The following is a 17,617-nucleotide window of genomic DNA, read 5'->3' on the forward strand; positions in this document are numbered from 1 at the left end:
GATGTGAGGGTGTATGGGTGACGACTACAACTCCCAGCATGCACTGCGATGAAGGAGAAGCTCCTAGGTGGCGGTGGGGAGCGATCCATGCTGGGAGTTGTAGTCCGTACCTTATTTGCGGTCCGCTGTGAAAGCTGTCCCACAACATGGGTAGTTATGGAGGAGGGGACATGCAGGGCTTATTTGCGTGTTTTAGGGCTTATTTAGCTAGTGTGGAGTTTGTTTACCTGGCATGTGGTTTATTTACCTGTTTTAGGCTTCACTAACCCGACCGGGGCTTATTTGTCTGCTGTCAATTTGGACGCTTGGCTGGCGAGAAGTGACAGGACCTGAGTGAGGAGAGAGTGGCCTGAGGGGGTGAGTGAAAACCTGAATAAATCTGAGTCGTGGCGCTTGAGAGACGAGAAGGGTGGTGGCGTTTGTGGCTACTCCCTTCCGTGTGACGGCTTTCCCCCGTGTTTCTAAGAAAGAAAAGGAACTGTAGATTTAAACTGCATCAGAGGCCACTGTGCTTATGTGCTAAGGTAAAAAGTTCTGCTAATTGGATGACTGTGCTGAAAATTAGAAAAATGAATCACAGAATGGTTTGGGTTGGAAGAGACCTTAAAGATCATTTCCAACTCCCTGCCATGGGCAGAGGCATTTTCCAAATGGGGATGCTTTTTTAGTGGTTCTACATTCCGGTAAATTTACAGGATTTTGGGCTCTAGGTTAGCAAATGTTCAAACATTTCATCTCATTTAGGCTCATTTGGGGCTTACTGGGTTGAGCCCAATTTACTTTTTTTTTTTGTTGTTTTTTAAAGTATGGTTTGCACTGTATGGGTTATAATTGATGAATTTTGTCTTTGTTTCCTCCTGTTCCCATTGGTTTACAGATAATGAAACCCTGCCACACATCTTCCAATAAAATGGGGAAACCAGCTGGTGGGAAGTCAACAAAAAATCCATCTAAATCACAAAATCAACAAGGGCCTTCTAGCAAAAAAATGGGAGCAGATGAACAAGGAAGAAAACAAGGTCAAAAAAGACAGGTATTCATTATTTTGGAAGGGGAAGGGGAAAGAGGTATTTTTTCGCATTTTTTAAATTGGAATTTATAGAGAATAATTCATTAACTAAGAATAGTCCTCTTGAGGAAATGCCCAGTGTGAAGAGCTCTTTTGAGCAGTCTTCAGTAAAGCTTTTTGGGGCTTTTTGTGCTCAAAGACTTTTGTAAGACGCTGGCATAGTGAGTTCACAGGAATAGATGAATGATTGCACAGTGGAGGATGTCTCAAAATTGCCACGTTTGCTGTAAATTTTTCCCTTCAGCAGGTCCCTCAGACAGGCAAAAGGGGAGTAAAGGAACTGAAGGACTCTTCCCCTGCAGGTAGGGTCCTGTTCTTTGCTGTTAAATCTGAACTGTTTTACACCTTTGACTCCAGTCTGACTGAATTGAGTCACGAAGCTCTCTGTCCAGGTTTGACAAGTCATATTTCCCTTTTTCCTTTGTGATAACAGGAGAAAATGGTTCTTCAAGAAAGATGAAGCTGTCCAGTGCTGCAATAAGGTCTTGGCAGCCTCTGTCAGAGAACAGTAGGCTGTTCCTGGAAAATATAGTGGATTCAGTAGTACTGTAAGTGCCAAATACCCTGGTGGTTCTTCTTTATTTCCTCAAGGAACAAAGTAAAAATCATAGTATTACTTGAACTGAAAGCCAGTGTGGTTTTTTGACATGTTCTCTGTGCTTGCACACTTTGTGATGGAAATTCTGCCTGTGTTTTCTTTCCAGATCTGTTTTGTCCCAACAGAGGGAGGGAAAAGATGATGTTCAGAAGCACCTCAATGTACTGAAAAACAGGTAAGAAATTATAAATTAAAAGGAAAGAGGGAGAGAAAAGATTTCTTCTACCCAGTTGTTTTGTACCATACTTTGAGGGTGAACTAAAACTTTCCTCTGACATATACATATCTAAATATTTAGATATAGATACATGGAAAAAACTATGTATCATGTTTCATAAAAGCATTTCCAGGTTTTACTAAAATGATCATCATTTGAAAGCAGTTAAAATCCTTCTCTTAGAACTTAATTTGAAAAGCAGAACGGTCAGAACTGGGAAAATATTAGGAAAATATTAATTAATGTCAGTTTATAGTCAGGGATTGTAGAGGCCAGTGGAATATAAACCACACAAGGTCAGTGCAATAGCAAACATGAGAATTTTGGGATTTCTTGATCCCGGTTCTTTCCTTGGACACCTACTCCACATGATTTTGGAAAACAATTCAAGGCAGTTTTTCTTTCCCTCTGCAGTCATTTACTTCACTGGCAGCAATTAAGTTTAAAACTATAGTGAGATTAGTTTTTCCCCATAATTTTATTTTCACTTTGCGAACAACTCCAAACAAGTCATACTTTCCTTTTTCTGTAATTGAAGGGTGCTGAGAAGGCTCAGGACTTTAAATGTGCCTCCAGGGAAGCTGGGCAACCTGAAGAATATCCTGGGCCTTCAAAGGGCAGAGAAGCAAATGCTTGAGACAAATGAGGAGTCTTTGGTACAACTGCAGGTATGAAAAGCAAGGAAGGGAAGAAATTACCTTACCACACTGCTGATCACATGTGTCCTGTTGTGGAGGAGTATCCAGTGTTCATCCTTGTCAGCCACCTTTGCAGCAAAGCTCTGTCTCTTTTTGGATGTTTTTTCAGTGACTCATTGTGCTGATTGTGTGGGAAAGATTCACCATCTCTAAAGCAAATTTTCTTCTGGTTTTGTCTTGGTTTTGTTTTAGGAAGAAATAAATGAAGCAGAGAGATCAGCAGACCGCATTGAGGAAAATATACAGCAGCTGCGGTACAAAATCCAGGTGCTCAAAAACCAGTTAGAGAAAGATGAAAATGATGCCAGGAAGGTATAAAATAATGAATCAATATATCAAATAATTACTTGTGTACTCCTGTAATCTAGAGGAATGGGCTGACTTTCAGGGCTTTCTCAAACAAGCTGTTTCTCAGGCAGTGACATTTAAGGAAGGCCTCATATGCTTTTGGGAATGGATCTTCTTAATCTTTCCAACTTCATTTGCAGAATTAAGTTTGGTTTCAGAAGTTGGATTATGACAGACATGTTAATTTCCTACTTGTGTGCCTGGTATTTGGGGGTTTGGATTGTTTCTTCATTCTCTTCTTTTTCTAGGTATTCCAGGAAAATGGCAGTGGAGCACTCCAGCTTCCAGAACTCCCCAAGCGCAGTTTGCAGGCACCCACTTTGCAGGTGAGTGTGGAATATATGTCTTTTCAGAGACACTTTGGTTATGAGGAGGAATGCAACAGAATGTGCTTTTATCCCTTAAACTCTGCCAGAGGGGGACACATCTGAAAATTCAGAAAATTTGAATAGATTTTCATTTTCTATGTTACATTTTTGTGCTTTTCATTGAGAACTATATACTTCTAATTTAAAACTAGGACAAAACCCTAAAAACCCTCCTCATCCCTAGTGTTCAAGGCCAGGTTGGCTGGGGCTCTGAGCAGCCTGGGATAGTGGAACCTTGTGGGAGGTGGTCCTGCCCATGGCAGGGGCTTGGAACGAGCTGATCCTTAAGGTCCTTTCCAACCCAAACAATTCTGTGATCGTAAAACATCACCTGTCTTTTTCTAGAAACCCTATGGCCCTAGGGAACTTGTAATTTCTGAAATATATCTATAATTGCTGGAGGGAAGACTCATTGTGTGACTTTGAATCCTTTTTTGTTTAAGCTGTAGCTGGGCTGCGTGAAGGTGACATTCCTGTTGGGCTCGAGAAAAGCTGTTTTTTATTTGATGTCTATGATTTTTTCCTTCTTTAGGAGGAAATTTTGAAGGTAAAGAATCAGAAAGACCTTTTAAAGGATATGAATGCTATTCAGCAGTCAACTGACTTGAAGAACTTGTTAACCCTTGTTGAAAAGGCCTATGAGAAGGTGGATTTGCTTTGAGAAGCCAAAATGTGTGGAGTCTCCATGCTGAGTTTGGCATCTGCTTTCTTCCTAATGGCCTTCCTGTTGTGACTGCTGCATTTCTGTTAAAACATTTTCTATTAACATTGGTATATAAATGTGTAGATACATTTTGGGACTCAAGTGATTTAAGTCATCTGTCAAGGTTTTTTGGGGTTTTTTTGACCTGTGATGACTTCTAATGATGATATATCCTGTCGTAGGAAAAGGGAGGGAAATGGATCCTGGGTTATTTGGGTGTTTTTACAGAATAAGGGAACTATTCTATTCTATTTGCACTTCTTTGTCTGTAAATCACTGAAGGCTGTGTCTCCTATCAAAGTAGTTTTTATTTGGGAGTTTAAACCTGAAACAAGTAGTAAAAATAAGCTTATCTAATACTTAATTGTAAATCCCCTGTTCAACTTTCGTACTATTTTTAACAAAAACTCTCAATTGAAGAAAATGGAATAATTTTTATCAAATGTACAAAATGGCTCTTACATTTCTGTTACTTACTATAAAAACCAACATCAAACAACATGAAATACTTTTTCAGGTAAATTACCTGCTGAAAGATAGCAGTCAGCTCTTTACACTGACTTGCTTCAAAAACTCTTGTTCTGCTGTTTACAAGCTGCTGCTACTCTTAATGAGACAAAAGCTAATTATCTCTCTTCTATGAGGGCTTGAAAGCCCTCTGGAGTTAGAATCATGGAATATCTCAAGTTGGAATGAATCTGTAAGGATCTCTGAGTCCAGCTCTCTACTCCTCGCAGGATTACCTAAACCATGTAGGATCAGGAAAACCAGACTAACCAGACTTGCTTTATACTGAATCCCAGGAAAAGGAATATAATTATTTAGAAGTATTTCTCAAATTTGTTATCACTTGGCAAGGGAAGCAGTTACTGATATAACCCCATTACCCCAAAATAATTTAATCCAGAACATGGGTTAAAGATTTTCTTGCATGCCAGGAAAAGGTTAAGTAAAGATATACTCCTTTGCTTTCATTAAGGGTGATTTACTATGTGGGTTTTGAACTTCCTGAACCACATAGAGACCTTTGCCCTTTTGAAAGCTTTTTATTTTGAAAAGAAAGTGTGGAGAAGAGCAGTGAGTAGGAGTCAAATTCAGCTTCCACACAAGGAAGTTGAATTAGTAACTGAAGAATGAGTTGCTGCATTACAGTGCTGGATAGATACAGAGGCAAACCATAATTAATTTAATTTTTTGCCTGACACAGGGTGATTTATGATAGGCTGGCTGTGGGTGTTGTTACTTTGGGGTTGTCATGCACACATAAACAGAACAACATGAACCAGGGAACATAAATCCAGACATTTAGGAGGTGATCTTAACTTAACTCGACAGTGGATGCTCTTGGACAGAGCTGCAGAATGGTCAGACTGTTGGTTTGATGAGATTTGAGGCCCCTTCCAGAAGGTTCAGTGTTGATCTGTGTGTGTGTAGCTGTGACCACAGCTGTGTGATTTGACCTGGGAGCACCTGAAACTTCAATTTCCCAAACCTTGGCTTTAAGTAGGTAAGACATTTTCTGGTGTGTGTATGCTTTATGTACTGAATTTATCCATTTAAGGAATACTCAGGGAAAATCCTTAAGAACTTCCGGATTCAGGTCAACTTAGCTTAAGGTTTTTCCTCAGAAGTGATCTACAACAAGTACAGAACTGTGATTTCTTTGCATATGGAAATGGAGTAGGGAGAAGAGCCAAGGGAAGAAGCTGCACTGAGGCACTGGGGCACATCAGGGTATGCAGTCCAGCTTCAAACCCACCTGACTGCCAAGGTCGAACAGCCCTTCTCTTCTGACAGCCTGGAACTCTGAACATCCCACATTTATCTCCTTGTACAACCTAAGCACAGCTTCATAGCCCATATGTCTTTGGGAAAAACCTGGACTTGGGAGCATTTTTTGGGATGTGCTTTCAACAAACAGTGAACATGGCAGCAAGAATACGAAAGCTGAAGGCCTGTATTATTTAGCCAAGATTAAGTGATCTAAGAGATTAATCCATGAGCCATCAGTTACTTCTGGTCCATTTCTGCCCTCTCCCAAAAAAAAAAAAACCAAAAAAACACCACTTTGGTTTAGAAGTACTAGAAACCTTAATTGAAATATGGATTGTTTTGGTAAAAGAATTCAGAAGACAGATGCCATGGAAAAGTGATTTAAACATTTTAGCAACACAATGGATTAGAGTTCTAGGAACGTGCTACAGCACACATTTTATAGGGTTTGGGGATGACATTAAATGAAATGGCAGGGCTAAGGTCCAGGTCTGAGTTGGAAACTCCAGGTGGAGGGAGGAAGTTGAACCTCTGCAGGAGACTGGTGAAGAAGAGGAAGAGCTCCATTTTGGCAAGAGTCTCCCCAGCACAGATCCTCCGCCCTGGAACAAAACGCAAAAGGACCACAAGAGAATCAGTGAGCTGCTTCTTAAGTATTGGAAGAAAAAAAAGCCCCTTTTATCAGCTCTTGACCTGAAAAAGGTCAGCGGGAATCCAGAACATTTGCATGTTATATCCTAGGTATGAATAAAGAACACAGATTTTAAAAATCTTTTGGGCACAAGTTAACAGAGAAAGAGAAATTTTGATCTTCAGAAGTATCATACCAAAGCCAGCTGGTGATGGGTTTTTATTCAAGGCCAGAACTAAGAAAAACCTGAACTAAAATTTGGTGTTAACACCCCTGTGTGACTGAAAATGGAGAGCTATTGCATGGCTGTGATATGAAATAAGCCCTCCAGGGAATGCCCAGACCTGACATTCCTTGGATGTGCTTTCAGCTGGGACATCTAGGCTTAAGTCTGGAAAAGAAGACCTGGGAACTGGAAGTGTGATAAGTTCAAAAAGGAAAGAAGAAAAAGAAAGAAAAAAATTACAGTGTACCAGATGGTGAATATGATAAGAAAAAATCTTATTCAAAGATCATACAGAGTTGAAATATACAAATAGGGTTGATAAAAAAATGGAGAGTGTTGTGGATATGACAGATAAATTAGCCAGAGACTGATGTATGGGAACTTAAAAAGAGCAATTACAGAGCCTGCAAAGCAGGAGAAATGCCAGAGAAGGAGCAGGGTTGGAATCTCCCATAATTTGGGAAATGGTGCAGGTGTGTAAATTCAGGTGAGTGTCACACTCTGGGGAAGCCTCAAAAGCCCCTTCTGTCCTTGGATTTTACACAGAATTTGGGGGTTTCTTGTTGTCAAACTATTTGAAATCTTGACCCAGCTGACATTTTTGGTGACTTTTTAAAAGGGACATGGAAAAAGGAAGCAGGAATGCACAGAAGCATCTTCACTGTGTGTTCTGTGTAAATATAAAAGAGAAAGCACCTGCTGAGAAAGGAATGAAAGCATCCTTCTTCACAAATTTCCCATTGGCATCAAGGAAGTGCTCAGGGTAGAACATGTCTGGTTTCTCCCACTGCGACTTGTCTTTCAGGACTGAGGTCAGTAAAGGGATGATGTAGGTTCCCTGCAAAATAGGACAGAGGAATGAATTCCTGGACAAAATCAGAAAGAAGAAATGTTAAAAGAAGCAATCCTGTAGGCATCTCACCTTGGGGATGAAATAGCCCTGGAGGGTGACATCTGCAGCAGTCTCATGAGGCAAATCCAGTGGCAGGATGTTGGCAAACCTCTGAATTTCATGGATAACAGCATCTGTGTATGGCATCTGAGCTCGGTGCTCGATCCGTGGGGGGTTGGACCCTATCACTTGCTCTATCTCGTCTTGGACCTTTTCTGAAGAAAGAATCAACTCTTAAGATGCAAGGACTCATTCACCCCTGAGACACAGTGTGCTTGACTGATGTTAGGGTATAATAGATCTGGAGTATAAACCATAAATTCTCCAAAAATATTTTTTTCCTTTCAGAAATAATGGGAGGTGAACAGGACTACAGTGTTTGATTGATTCTTTACCAACAAGAAACCTTAAGACTTTTTTTCTGCTATCTCCTCTGTCTAAAGATCCATGTTCTGCCTGAGGGTTGTCTCAAAAACCCCATTTGACTCCAAACAACCCTGTCCCATCAGCTGGAATGGAGATGCCAGACAAAGGCAATTCCATGAATCTTCTCAGGCCCCTAAAGCCTCAGCACAGTTCATTTAACATCTGCACAGACCTTGGTTTATTGACAGTTTCTGAGGGAAACCTGGAACAGAATCCTTGACCAACACAGGACAGCTCTTTACTTACTAATTAATGAGATTTTCCTAAGCAGAGGGCCTGGCCTGTATGAACTCTGCCCCACTGGGTCTGAACCAGAGGGCAGAGACAGTAATTAGCTGGAAATCTCAGCTTTTTGTATCTTGGCCTATTAACAGATGTGTTGATCCTCCAGGTTCCTGTTTGGTCACTAATACCCTAAATGTAACAGTATCTATCATTAAACCACTTACTCTGGATTTCAGGGTACTTTAGCATCAGCAGAAAGCCCCAGTTTAGTGTGGTGGAAATGGTCTCAACACCAGCAGTAAACAAATTGCTCACCAAGCTTAGCAAGTTGCCATTATGGAAATACCCATTGGTAGTGGATTTCTCCTGAAAAAAGAAGTCGTTGAGATAAAAGGATGAAAACTCAAAGCTTTCCATGTGAAAATGCAATTTATGTAGATAAATATTTGCTAGGATATAAATCCTATATTTTAAAAAAGTGTGAAAGACAAGGAAGAGCTTTGGGCTTGTGCCTGGAGGAGAGTGCTGACATATCTCTGTATGTATTTACTGGGACCATCTGCAAAGAGAGATGCCTTCCCCATGGGGAAGGTAACCCAACCATATCAGAGACCCCAGATAAGTCCCAGTAAAGCCCAGGTAGTGATTCCATTCTGTAATGTGTTATGCTTCAAAAGAGCCATTAGAGCTGGGACAACAGAGAGAGCAGATAAAAAGATGCAGCCTTGGTAAATATATTTATACAGTCTGAAGAAAATAAATAAGGATAAATGTTCACTGATTAAGAGGTTGGAATTTCAACAGCATGAAGTATCTGTTCAACTCTACCACTTTGTCATATGTATTTTCTCAAAGACAGCTTCCCTAAAGAAATTCAGCTGTAAGTATAAGGACTGAAAGAAAATGGAAAATGTCTTCATAGAACTGTAAAAGATGTAATCAGCAAAAAAATGCTCAGTTACCTCCTGCTGTTTAACCAGGAAGGCATCAATAAAACTTCTTTGGTCATTTTTGTCCAGGTTTTTTAGGTTCTCTACAAAAGTAACTCGGACAAAATCGTGGAATTCATCTCTGTTTCGAAGGAGAGCCTTGTTAGCCCTTAGGAGGAATCCAAGGTATGGGAAGATGTTGTACATCTACGAGAGTGGAAGTTGTTAGAGAGAGTTTATCAGCCAGAGCTCTGAAAACACTACAGAAACAAATTAACAACATTTGGCCATCCTTGCATATACAAAGTCAAAACCTTAAGATTAATATTTTGTTTTTAGGAACATGAAAAACTGAGTGGATGAATTGTGGTAGGAAATTCATCAAGGACCACCAAATAGATGTAAAAATCTTGTCAAATTACCATTTTTCAGGAGCAGTGTAGGTGTCAGGCTCAAACAGCTTCAAGCTGCCACCAGGCAGATGGAAATGTTGGCCAGCAATTTTTTTTATTATTTTGGCCAGCTCTTCCATTGGTATTTTTTTTTCTATTTCAAAATCTAGATAAACATAAATCAATCCAGGGTGTGGCAGCATTGCATGCAAATATATGAAGGTATTTTTCACTCACTAGCACTCTTCAAACTGTATCTTAAATATGTTTTTGAGTGACTGGGGGCTTGATTGTTGACTTCATGATTCCCAAACTGTCTCTCAAAGTTTTTTGTCCAAGAAAATGCTTTGTAAACCAATTATCTCTCAAAGTCTCATATTTTCCTGTTTAATAGAAGAAACTGATCGCCCGTATTGCTATTGGTGTGCAGTGGAACTGCAACATAAACACGTGAATCATTACCGTGACCAAAGGTTTCCCAGCAAGCCTCATGTTTTCATTGGTCATACTTAGAAGTCTCACAAATCTGGGGTCTTTGTAGTCAAATCGTTTTCCAAGCAATATTGACACAATTATATTAGCAACTGCTGCATTAATTATTTTGCTGGCATCAACGGGATTTCCTAGACAAGGAACAAGAGAATTTGTTACATTGTAATAAAGAGATGTAATTTGTAAGTGTAAATTTATTGTTAAATATTGCTATTTATTTGTTATGATTGATTGCTATCATTGATTATTATCCAATGTCAGAATACCATAGCAAGACACAAAAATGCCAGAGGAGCCAAATTCATCAAACTGGTGTACATTTCCTGAAAAGGTCTGAACTTAAGAAGGCTCAAAAAGCCTCCGCATACTTGGACAAAACCTGAGAGGTAGTGAGGCCCTGGCACAGGCTGCCCAGAGAAGCTGTGGCTGCCCCACTCCTGGAAGTGTTCCAGGCCAGGCTGGACTGGGCTGGGAGCAGCCTGGGTAGGGGAAGGTGTCCCTGCCCATGGAAGGGGCTGGAGCTGGATGAGCTTTAAGGTCCCTTTGAACCCAAACCATTCTGTGACTCTGTGATTCCATGGGTTTGCAGAATGAACAACCCACCTGTTGGACCCCAGGAAATTCCTCTGACAGCCCTGGAGGACTTGAGCCCCTGCTCGGGGGCTCAGTAACCTTCACACAGAGCCCAAAACACCTGTGACTTTGATTTTGACCCATGGAAAAGCAATTACCACCTTTAGATGAAGAATTACAAGACAAGAGAGTTTAAGTAGAATAATAGTTAAGTTTGTCACAGGGTGAAAAATAGATTTTTGGGGTTTTTAGAATGGGGGTTCAGGAGCCAAGATGGAAGAATCTGGGTGTGTCCAGTCTTTCTCCTTCTTCTTTTGGCCTCCATCTTCTGCTGTGATGGTGGCACTTTTGAATTGGTTTAAGGTAGAAGCTCACTGTCTAACATAGGTGATAGGTATTGGGAAGTTATTGTAAATAATGTACATGTAGTTTTTAGTATTGAAATGATAACACCACCCCGAGGGCCAGTGTGTCTCAACCTGACCTGCCAGACAGACTGCGGCAGGCCAGAGCAAGAATGTTACAGATAAGAAATACTAAACAACCTTGAGAATGAGAACAAAAGAATCCTGACTCCTTCTTTGATGGCCAGGCTGGGAAAAAGAAGCTTGTACATATCTCAGAGTCACTCTGACCAGCAGAGGTTCTGAGAGCCACCCACCTTCCTGGGAGGCGATAGAGTCTGCCAGGTGCCCGTACTCCTCCACGATCCGATCCTCAATGGCCTTTTTGCCCATCCCAAAGTCTCGCAGGGCTGTGAGGGTAAACCTTCTCATCACCTTCCAGTTTTCACCATGGGCAAAAACAACCCCTGAGACCAAGAGAACATTTCAATGGGGCAGAAGATTTTAAATAATTTTTCAGGCATAGAATGGAGCTGTTTAGAAGCAGTCACTTTTAAAACAAATTGCATCCAGATGAACAAAAACACAACTGTGCTTTAAGTATTTTCAATCCTCAGCAATAGGTTCATTACACAAGCAAAGGATAAATATTACGGTTTGTTTAATCAATCTTAAGAAGAATATATATCCTCAAAGACACTTGTCACTGAAAGAAAGCGGACATTGGAAATTCAAGTTCAAACTGCTGGTCATCATAGTTTGCAAGTGGAATAGAACTAAGATCTCTGATGACTGCAGGAAAAAAAATAAGTAGGAAAATATGTCTTAAAAAATTAGGTAATGTCTTAAAATATCCATCATCAATTTTTTTTCACTAAAATTGTTACATTATTTAACTGATGACCTCAACTATGTTTTTTTTTCTAAATAAAAAAAAACTATGAAAAGCAAGCTTCTATTCAATAATATGATCAAAAGATGCAGCTGTTAAAATGTTCACAGAATTATTCCTGATTTTTTCTAAGGATCTTTGGAGACATAAATATGAAATCCTTATGCTAAATTAGAATGAAGTTTGGGTGTGAAATTCTTATTTTTTAACCCTGCTCATTAGAGAGTATTTCCCTTTTTAAAATAAATCCACTGTTCTCTATGTACTACATGCTATCTATTGTCACATTCTGAATTTAAAAGAACGGTTTACCACTGAAATGATGAGCAACAACAGAATATTAGTTTCAGAAAAGGTTGTTCTATGATAAGCCCAAAACCCCACCAGTTCAGAGCCATATCATGAGAGCTAGAAATGCTTCTCTGGCAAGGATGCTGTGTTCTGGATCCTGGAAGTATGTCACTATCCATTTTATGTGCTGTAGTTATTTTTAGAGTTATGGTTGTTTTGTTGCCACTGTCAGTAGTTTCAAAGTTGAATAAGTGTGCTAAAGTCAATGAAATTGCTCCCCATTTCCAATGCCTTTTGTGATCTCTGATCCAAAGTGTTGTCCCAGCTCCTGCTTTGTCTGTAGAGAAGAAAAAAAAAAGAGTAGGTCAAGCTGATAAGGAAGAATAAGAGCAACTTACCATTTCCTTTAGTCAAATCTTCAAAGATTGGAATTTTAGGTCTCTCTGCAAATGCATCTGCCTGGTTTACAAGAGCTTCCTTCACTGTCTCATAGCCAGAAATCACTACAACTTTCCTGTGCCCCATCTGAACACTGAAGACTGGACCATATTTTTTGGACAGCTGTTAGGAGAAGAGAACAATGATTTACAACTTCTGCAGCCTACAGAGAAATTCATCACCTTTTCCAGTGCTGCTTATTTTCCAGTCCTGCTTCTGGGTTACTCACATGGTAGATATTTTCCTGACTACAGGGAAAGGCACTAGATTTAAGTGATGGGAACATGCCAGACATTGGGGTGGATAATGACTAAATGGAACAGTTGGGGGAAGAGTTCCATTGTGGTAAACTGAGCAGAAGTATCAACAGCTGAAACCCCAAGTCAGCAAAGGATGCTCTGAAAGTTCTGTCTGCCCTCAGAAACCCTTGTAAATTCAATTCTTGACTCATTTTTTCATACTTAGCTCCATGCTATTGTGTTTCTTTTGTGCACAGGCTACACCCGAACACCTGTTCAAATGTTTGGTACCATTATTTTATTAAAAATAAATCAGTTTGTTTCTGGGCCAGGATTTAGCATCAGATACATTCAAGCTTTTTATGCATGATTACATGCACCATGAATCTGTCTCAGAGACAATGTGGTAGCTTTTTAGCTGGTACAGGTAGATTCATTTTTGTGTAACTTGGTGTTCCTGATTCTTCTGACTACTGGAGGGGGGTTTCCTGATGCACTTGTTTTCTAGTGGGATTGCAGAGAGAAACAGAAGGCATCTATTTAGCATCAAGATGCAAAATGTCCAGCAAGTGGTAAGCAACTACAGCCAGCTGAAACAACAGGAGCAGTGACCCATATCTGAATTGTGCTCAAGCCAGAGAGCCAGTATCCAGCATCAGAAAGGAATCACTAAATTACAGCAGATACATGTTGGTTCTGCTGGTCTGAACATGCTTTTGTCAACACAATTGGGCTGTGTAGGAGAGCTACAGTGATATTCCAGATATTGCATCTAAGCAGTCTTCTGATTTGTGGGTACAACATCCATACAGGTTTGTTGGTGCAAATATACCTTTCAAAATCATTAGCAGGGAAGATGGTTAATTTTAATGTCTAAGCAGAAAAAACTCTAAGAAAGGAGAAGGTTCATAGAACTCACTTAAAGTCAGCAAAACTAGGTAAAGAAAGCACTAGAAGAAAACGGAAAGATTTAATGTTTTGGCAAAGGTTGGCCCTGAATATTAAGAGTATATCATTATATCTTCAGCTTTTGGGGAAGAAAAGAGGAAAAGGAGATGAGAATGCTGATAAATGTGAAGCCAAGATGCTGTAGTCACAGCTCCAGGTACATTAATCAGCTGAAGGCAGAGAAGGTTACACCACATACCAAAATAATTCCTTATTCTGTTATCTTTTTCTCAAAATTACCACAAAAATAAGGTGGATGCTTGCTATTAATTTGAAAGTTGTTGAAGGCTGAAACCTGGATAAAATATTAAAGAAACCATGCTGCATTCAGCATTTTCCACTCAAATAACCATCTCTGGGTCCCTTGCTAAAGGCTCATGCATGGATGCAATGCATTAGGTGCAACAGGAGAAACTCTCTGACATCTTGGACTATGGGGCTTGGTTGGTAGGACCAACAAAAAAGAAAATGAGTACCTGTAGATAAGTCCTGTAGGGTCTCTTCAAGTCAAACAAAAGAAGGTTTCCAATTATAGGTAATGGTCTTGGACCTGGAGGAAAGTTCTGTCTTCGGTCGTTGTTCCAGAAGCCTGCTGTTTTCAAAATGGAGAGAAAAGCCAGGATCAGCACTAAAACAATGGAAGTGCTGCTGTTCCAGAAACCTGCTGTTTTTAAAATGGAGACAAAAGCCAGGATGAACACAAAACCAATGGAAGTGCTGCTGTTCCAGCCCATCTCTATTCAGCCAAGTATTTGCCACAGAAAAGAGAAAATGTGGGCACTGGATCTCTGTCCTCCTGAAATAATTTAGTTTGAGAGGCTCTTGTGTTAGTCCATAAACCTCTTTTCCACTGAAGAGTATGTTTTAATGGTGGTTTGTGACCTGTTCTCTTCCCATGTGCTTCCTAATGAGTCCTCAGAAGGGTACAGGAGCATATATATGTTTGCTAACCAATGTGACTGGGTGAGTATGGGTCACTGGGCAAGTGTGAAAGTCCAAGAACAGGGATAACTGCAGGTCATCAACCTGACATTTGCTATAAAAGCCATAAATTCTGCACGCTGTCCAGGTTACTGATTAATCATGTTTTTGCCTTTAGCACAGATATCCTTGATACTCCTGAGGAATCAAAATTCTACTGCCCAGGAGTGTAGTGCAAAGAGATTAATTTTTTTAAAGGTGTGTGATGTAGGAATGTGAGACACAAGCTGAGAGCAGATGTATCTGTTTTTGCAGAGTTAAGACAGTACATATATGCTTAGTGTATGAATGTGAGACTCACAAGCTGATTCATCCCTAATAAACCTGTTTTTGCAGAGTTAAGACAGTACTCACACATTTAGTGTGAGAATCTCTGTTTGGTTCTTAAACATAACCCAGTTGCAGGCCTCTAATAAACCCATCAGCCTGACAGTCTGTTATTTTTCTCAAGGTTTGCAGGTTTGAGGAAACAGGACACCTTTCCTGTTTTCAGATTGTGTAATTGCTCTCTCCCATGCTTCCCAGGCATTTTCACAGAACTGTTTATGGGTGGCATAACTTTGATTCCATTGAATTCATTGGGAATTTGAAATCACAGAATCACAGAATTATTGAGGTTGGAGGGGACTCTGGAATTTGTCTGGTTCAATCCCCCTTTCAAGCTGGGTCACCAAGAGCCACTTGCCCCAGCCTGTGTCCAGACAGGTTTTGAACATCTCCAAAGACCTAAAAAATTATATGACCCTAAGGAGGGAGACTCCACATCTCCTGGGCAACCTGTGCCAGTGTTTAGTCTTTCTCACAATATAAAAATGTTTCCTGATGCTCAGAGGGAACCTCCTGTGTTTCAGTGTGTGCCCATGGCCTCTGGTCCTGGCACTGGGCACACACTGAGGAAAGTCTGGCTCTGATTTATTTGATCCTTTCCCCCAGGTGTTTATACTGATAAGATCTTGCTGAGCCTTCTCTCCTCTAGGCTGAACTCCCACCTCTCTGTGTTTCCTCATGTGAGAGATGTTGCAATCACTCCAGCACCTTTGTGGCCCTTTGCTGGACTCTCTCCAGTCTGTCCATATCTCTTTGGTACTGGGAATCCCAGAACTGGACGCAGCACTGGGAAAAGATGTCCTCTGTTGGCCGAGGAAAGGGGGCTGAGGTACAGCCTAACTCAGGTGTCTCAGAGAGTGAACAGCACAGCAGGAAATGTTGAAAGAACAAGCCAAGGGCAAGACTGGACAGAAAAGTTGAGTCACAGCACACAGAACAGTGTTTGGAAGAGTTTTCCAGCAGAAATCTTGAACTGAAGTTGCATGTGGCCTTGAGGCCAGAACCTGAGGGTTGTGTGAGGTGCAGGGCCTCAAGGCTGAGCCCTTTGTCCTCCTCTCCCCAGAGTGTCAGGGTCCCTGCAGACACATGGCCAGAGGCAGGGGAGAAGGAACGGGAGAATTCCCCAGGGAATGGGGGTGCAGAGACCTAGAGGAAAAGAGCCTGGCACATAGCTGGGAGCCTGGGAGAGGGACCTGAGCAAGGCTGCTCTTGGCCAGGCTCACCCTGAGCCGGCTGCTGACCCCGGGGGCTCCAGAGGAGAGACCAGGACATTTCACCTACCTGGAAGATGTCCTGGAAGAAGTCCAGGGCCAGTGTCCAACTGTGCTCCAGTTTGCCTGATTCTACTTCACTTTTCCAGAGTGGGTAAAAAGGCACTGAAAATGTCGAGTTTTCCACATATATCTGGAATTTAACACACAGCAAGGAAATGAGAGGAAGCTGAAAGATGAACAGTTTGCAGGAGGCTCGAGAAGAGCAGGAAGAGATCTCCTTTGGCAAGAGGAGACATATTTTGTTAATATATTTTGAGAAAAGCTTGATCTCTCCCCAAGTAAGAGAGAAAGAAGATATCCCCAAGAAATGTTAAATAAATACAGTTGGGCACCTGATCATTCAATTAATGCATTTATTCAGCAGCAGATTTGAGCACAAATGTTAAAAGAAATTTTGTAAGCAAATATTCAGCCTATGGCTTTCAAATACATTTTCTTTTCAGTAATGAAATACTGCTCTGACAGAGGTAGGAATGGAGAACAATACAACAGCCTTCAAAGCTATGGTCACCCACTGGTATTCTGAAAACGGCTGACCAAGTAAGCTTGACCTTTATTTAGTTTAAAGTAAGCTTGACCTTTAGTTAGTTTAAAGAAGATATCATTGAAGTTTTACTCATTAAAAAAAAAACCCGAACAACCAAAAACCAAAAAAAACCACCAACCCCACAACACCTTATTAAACTCTCTTAATGTAAAAAAATCAAAGTGAGAACAAAGGTAAGACAGGAAAAGTGTTGAGTGGTTGTTGGAAGGGATAAAACATTGCCAGTCTTTTATGAGAAAGAAAAGAAATGCTGATGATCATGAGCCTCAAATTTAGGGTAGTTGTACTTTAACTTTTGTTTACTTTTCAGTCCCATCCTTTGAGCTCATCCTTCACTCCATGTCTTGTTTAACTCCTTACTTTCTTTTCCTGCCAGTGTAAGGCTTCCTCATGGAAGAATAAAAGGGGTTTTAGTAAAATAATTTCAGCTTTTGTCTTTTAAGTATCCAGTCATGTATTACACAGAAGTTGTAACTGATTATTAATGAAGCTCTGCTGATTCAAGATATTCAAAGCTTTGATTAATTGGGAAATAACTAACCAAAGAAAATACCCTAAGCCAAAGAACCAAATGCCACCGGCATTTGCAATGCACATGTGAGCAATTAGGGTAGAAAAACTTTGGAGAAACAAGTTGTATATTTCAAGGGCACAGTCATGTGGAAAAAAAAATAGCATTTAAAGCTCTGGTAGAACAAAAGGATTCATCTCCTTACTCTGTTTTTTGAGAGACCCAAAGGTCTCTGGGGGAACTGATTTCTCTGGAGGAGGAATCT

The 17,617-nt window shown here is 40.5% G+C and overlaps 2 protein-coding genes across 5 annotated transcripts; one reads left to right on the top strand and one right to left on the bottom strand.

The window, feature by feature from the left end:
- The first annotated feature begins 127 nt into the window (after window positions 1–127).
- Window positions 128–9,250, top strand: CENPQ (centromere protein Q). Of its 3 annotated transcripts, none has more exons than XM_031060246.1 (10): window positions 128–150; window positions 257–357; window positions 878–1,033; window positions 1,314–1,371; window positions 1,503–1,617; window positions 1,774–1,842; window positions 2,423–2,552; window positions 2,775–2,894; window positions 3,179–3,256; window positions 9,194–9,250. In XM_031060246.1, the coding sequence occupies exons 3-10, from the start codon at window positions 881–883 to the stop codon at window positions 9,200–9,202; spliced, it is 732 nt and encodes a 243-aa protein (XP_030916106.1). In that variant the 5' UTR covers window positions 128–150; window positions 257–357; window positions 878–880; the 3' UTR covers window positions 9,203–9,250. The 3 variants fall into 3 exon arrangements, with proteins under 3 accessions (XP_030916106.1, XP_014164105.1, XP_030916105.1); XM_014308630.2 differs by lacking the exon at window positions 9,194–9,250 and adding an exon at window positions 3,831–6,053; XM_031060245.1 differs by lacking the exon at window positions 9,194–9,250 and adding an exon at window positions 3,831–6,053 and having other exon boundaries at window positions 1,317–1,371.
- On the bottom strand, window positions 6,120–16,340 carry LOC102043805 (cytochrome P450 2K6-like). 2 transcript variants are annotated; one of them, XM_031060243.1, is made up of 10 exons: window positions 16,302–16,340; window positions 14,189–14,304; window positions 12,486–12,648; window positions 11,222–11,371; window positions 9,958–10,118; window positions 9,137–9,310; window positions 8,399–8,540; window positions 7,554–7,738; window positions 7,328–7,469; window positions 6,120–6,376 (listed from the first exon to the last, which is right to left on the bottom strand). In XM_031060243.1, the coding sequence occupies exons 3-10, from the start codon at window positions 12,610–12,612 to the stop codon at window positions 6,189–6,191; spliced, it is 1,269 nt and encodes a 422-aa protein (XP_030916103.1). In that variant the 5' UTR covers window positions 12,613–12,648; window positions 14,189–14,304; window positions 16,302–16,340; the 3' UTR covers window positions 6,120–6,188. The 2 variants fall into 2 exon arrangements, with proteins under 2 accessions (XP_030916103.1, XP_030916104.1); XM_031060244.1 differs by lacking the exon at window positions 16,302–16,340 and having other exon boundaries at window positions 14,189–14,528.
- Window positions 16,341–17,617: the final 1,277 nt, after the last annotated feature.

This window comes from Geospiza fortis, unplaced genomic scaffold, assembly GCF_000277835.1.
Source record: "Geospiza fortis unplaced genomic scaffold, GeoFor_1.0 scaffold106, whole genome shotgun sequence".
NCBI classification, from domain to species: domain Eukaryota; kingdom Metazoa; phylum Chordata; class Aves; order Passeriformes; family Thraupidae; genus Geospiza; species Geospiza fortis.

Coding starts and splice junctions, on each gene's coding strand:
- CENPQ (XM_014308630.2), top strand. CDS start 881: ATGAAACCCTGCCACACATCTTCCAATAAAATGGGGAAACCAGCTGGT. Junction 1,372..1,502: donor GAAGGACTCTTCCCCTGCAG/GTAGGGTCCTGT, acceptor TTGTGATAACAG/GAGAAAATGGTTCTTCAAGA. Junction 1,618..1,773: donor ATAGTGGATTCAGTAGTACT/GTAAGTGCCAAA, acceptor TTTTCTTTCCAG/ATCTGTTTTGTCCCAACAGA.
- LOC102043805 (XM_031060244.1), bottom strand. CDS start 14,446: ATGGGCTGGAACAGCAGCACTTCCATTGGTTTTGTGTTCATCCTGGCT. Junction 7,739..8,398: donor AAAGTACCCTGAAATCCAGA/GTAAGTGGTTTA, acceptor TTCTTTCTTCAG/AAAAGGTCCAAGACGAGATA. Junction 6,377..7,327: donor TTTCATTCCTTTCTCAGCAG/GTGCTTTCTCTT, acceptor GTTTTGTTCCAG/GGCGGAGGATCTGTGCTGGG.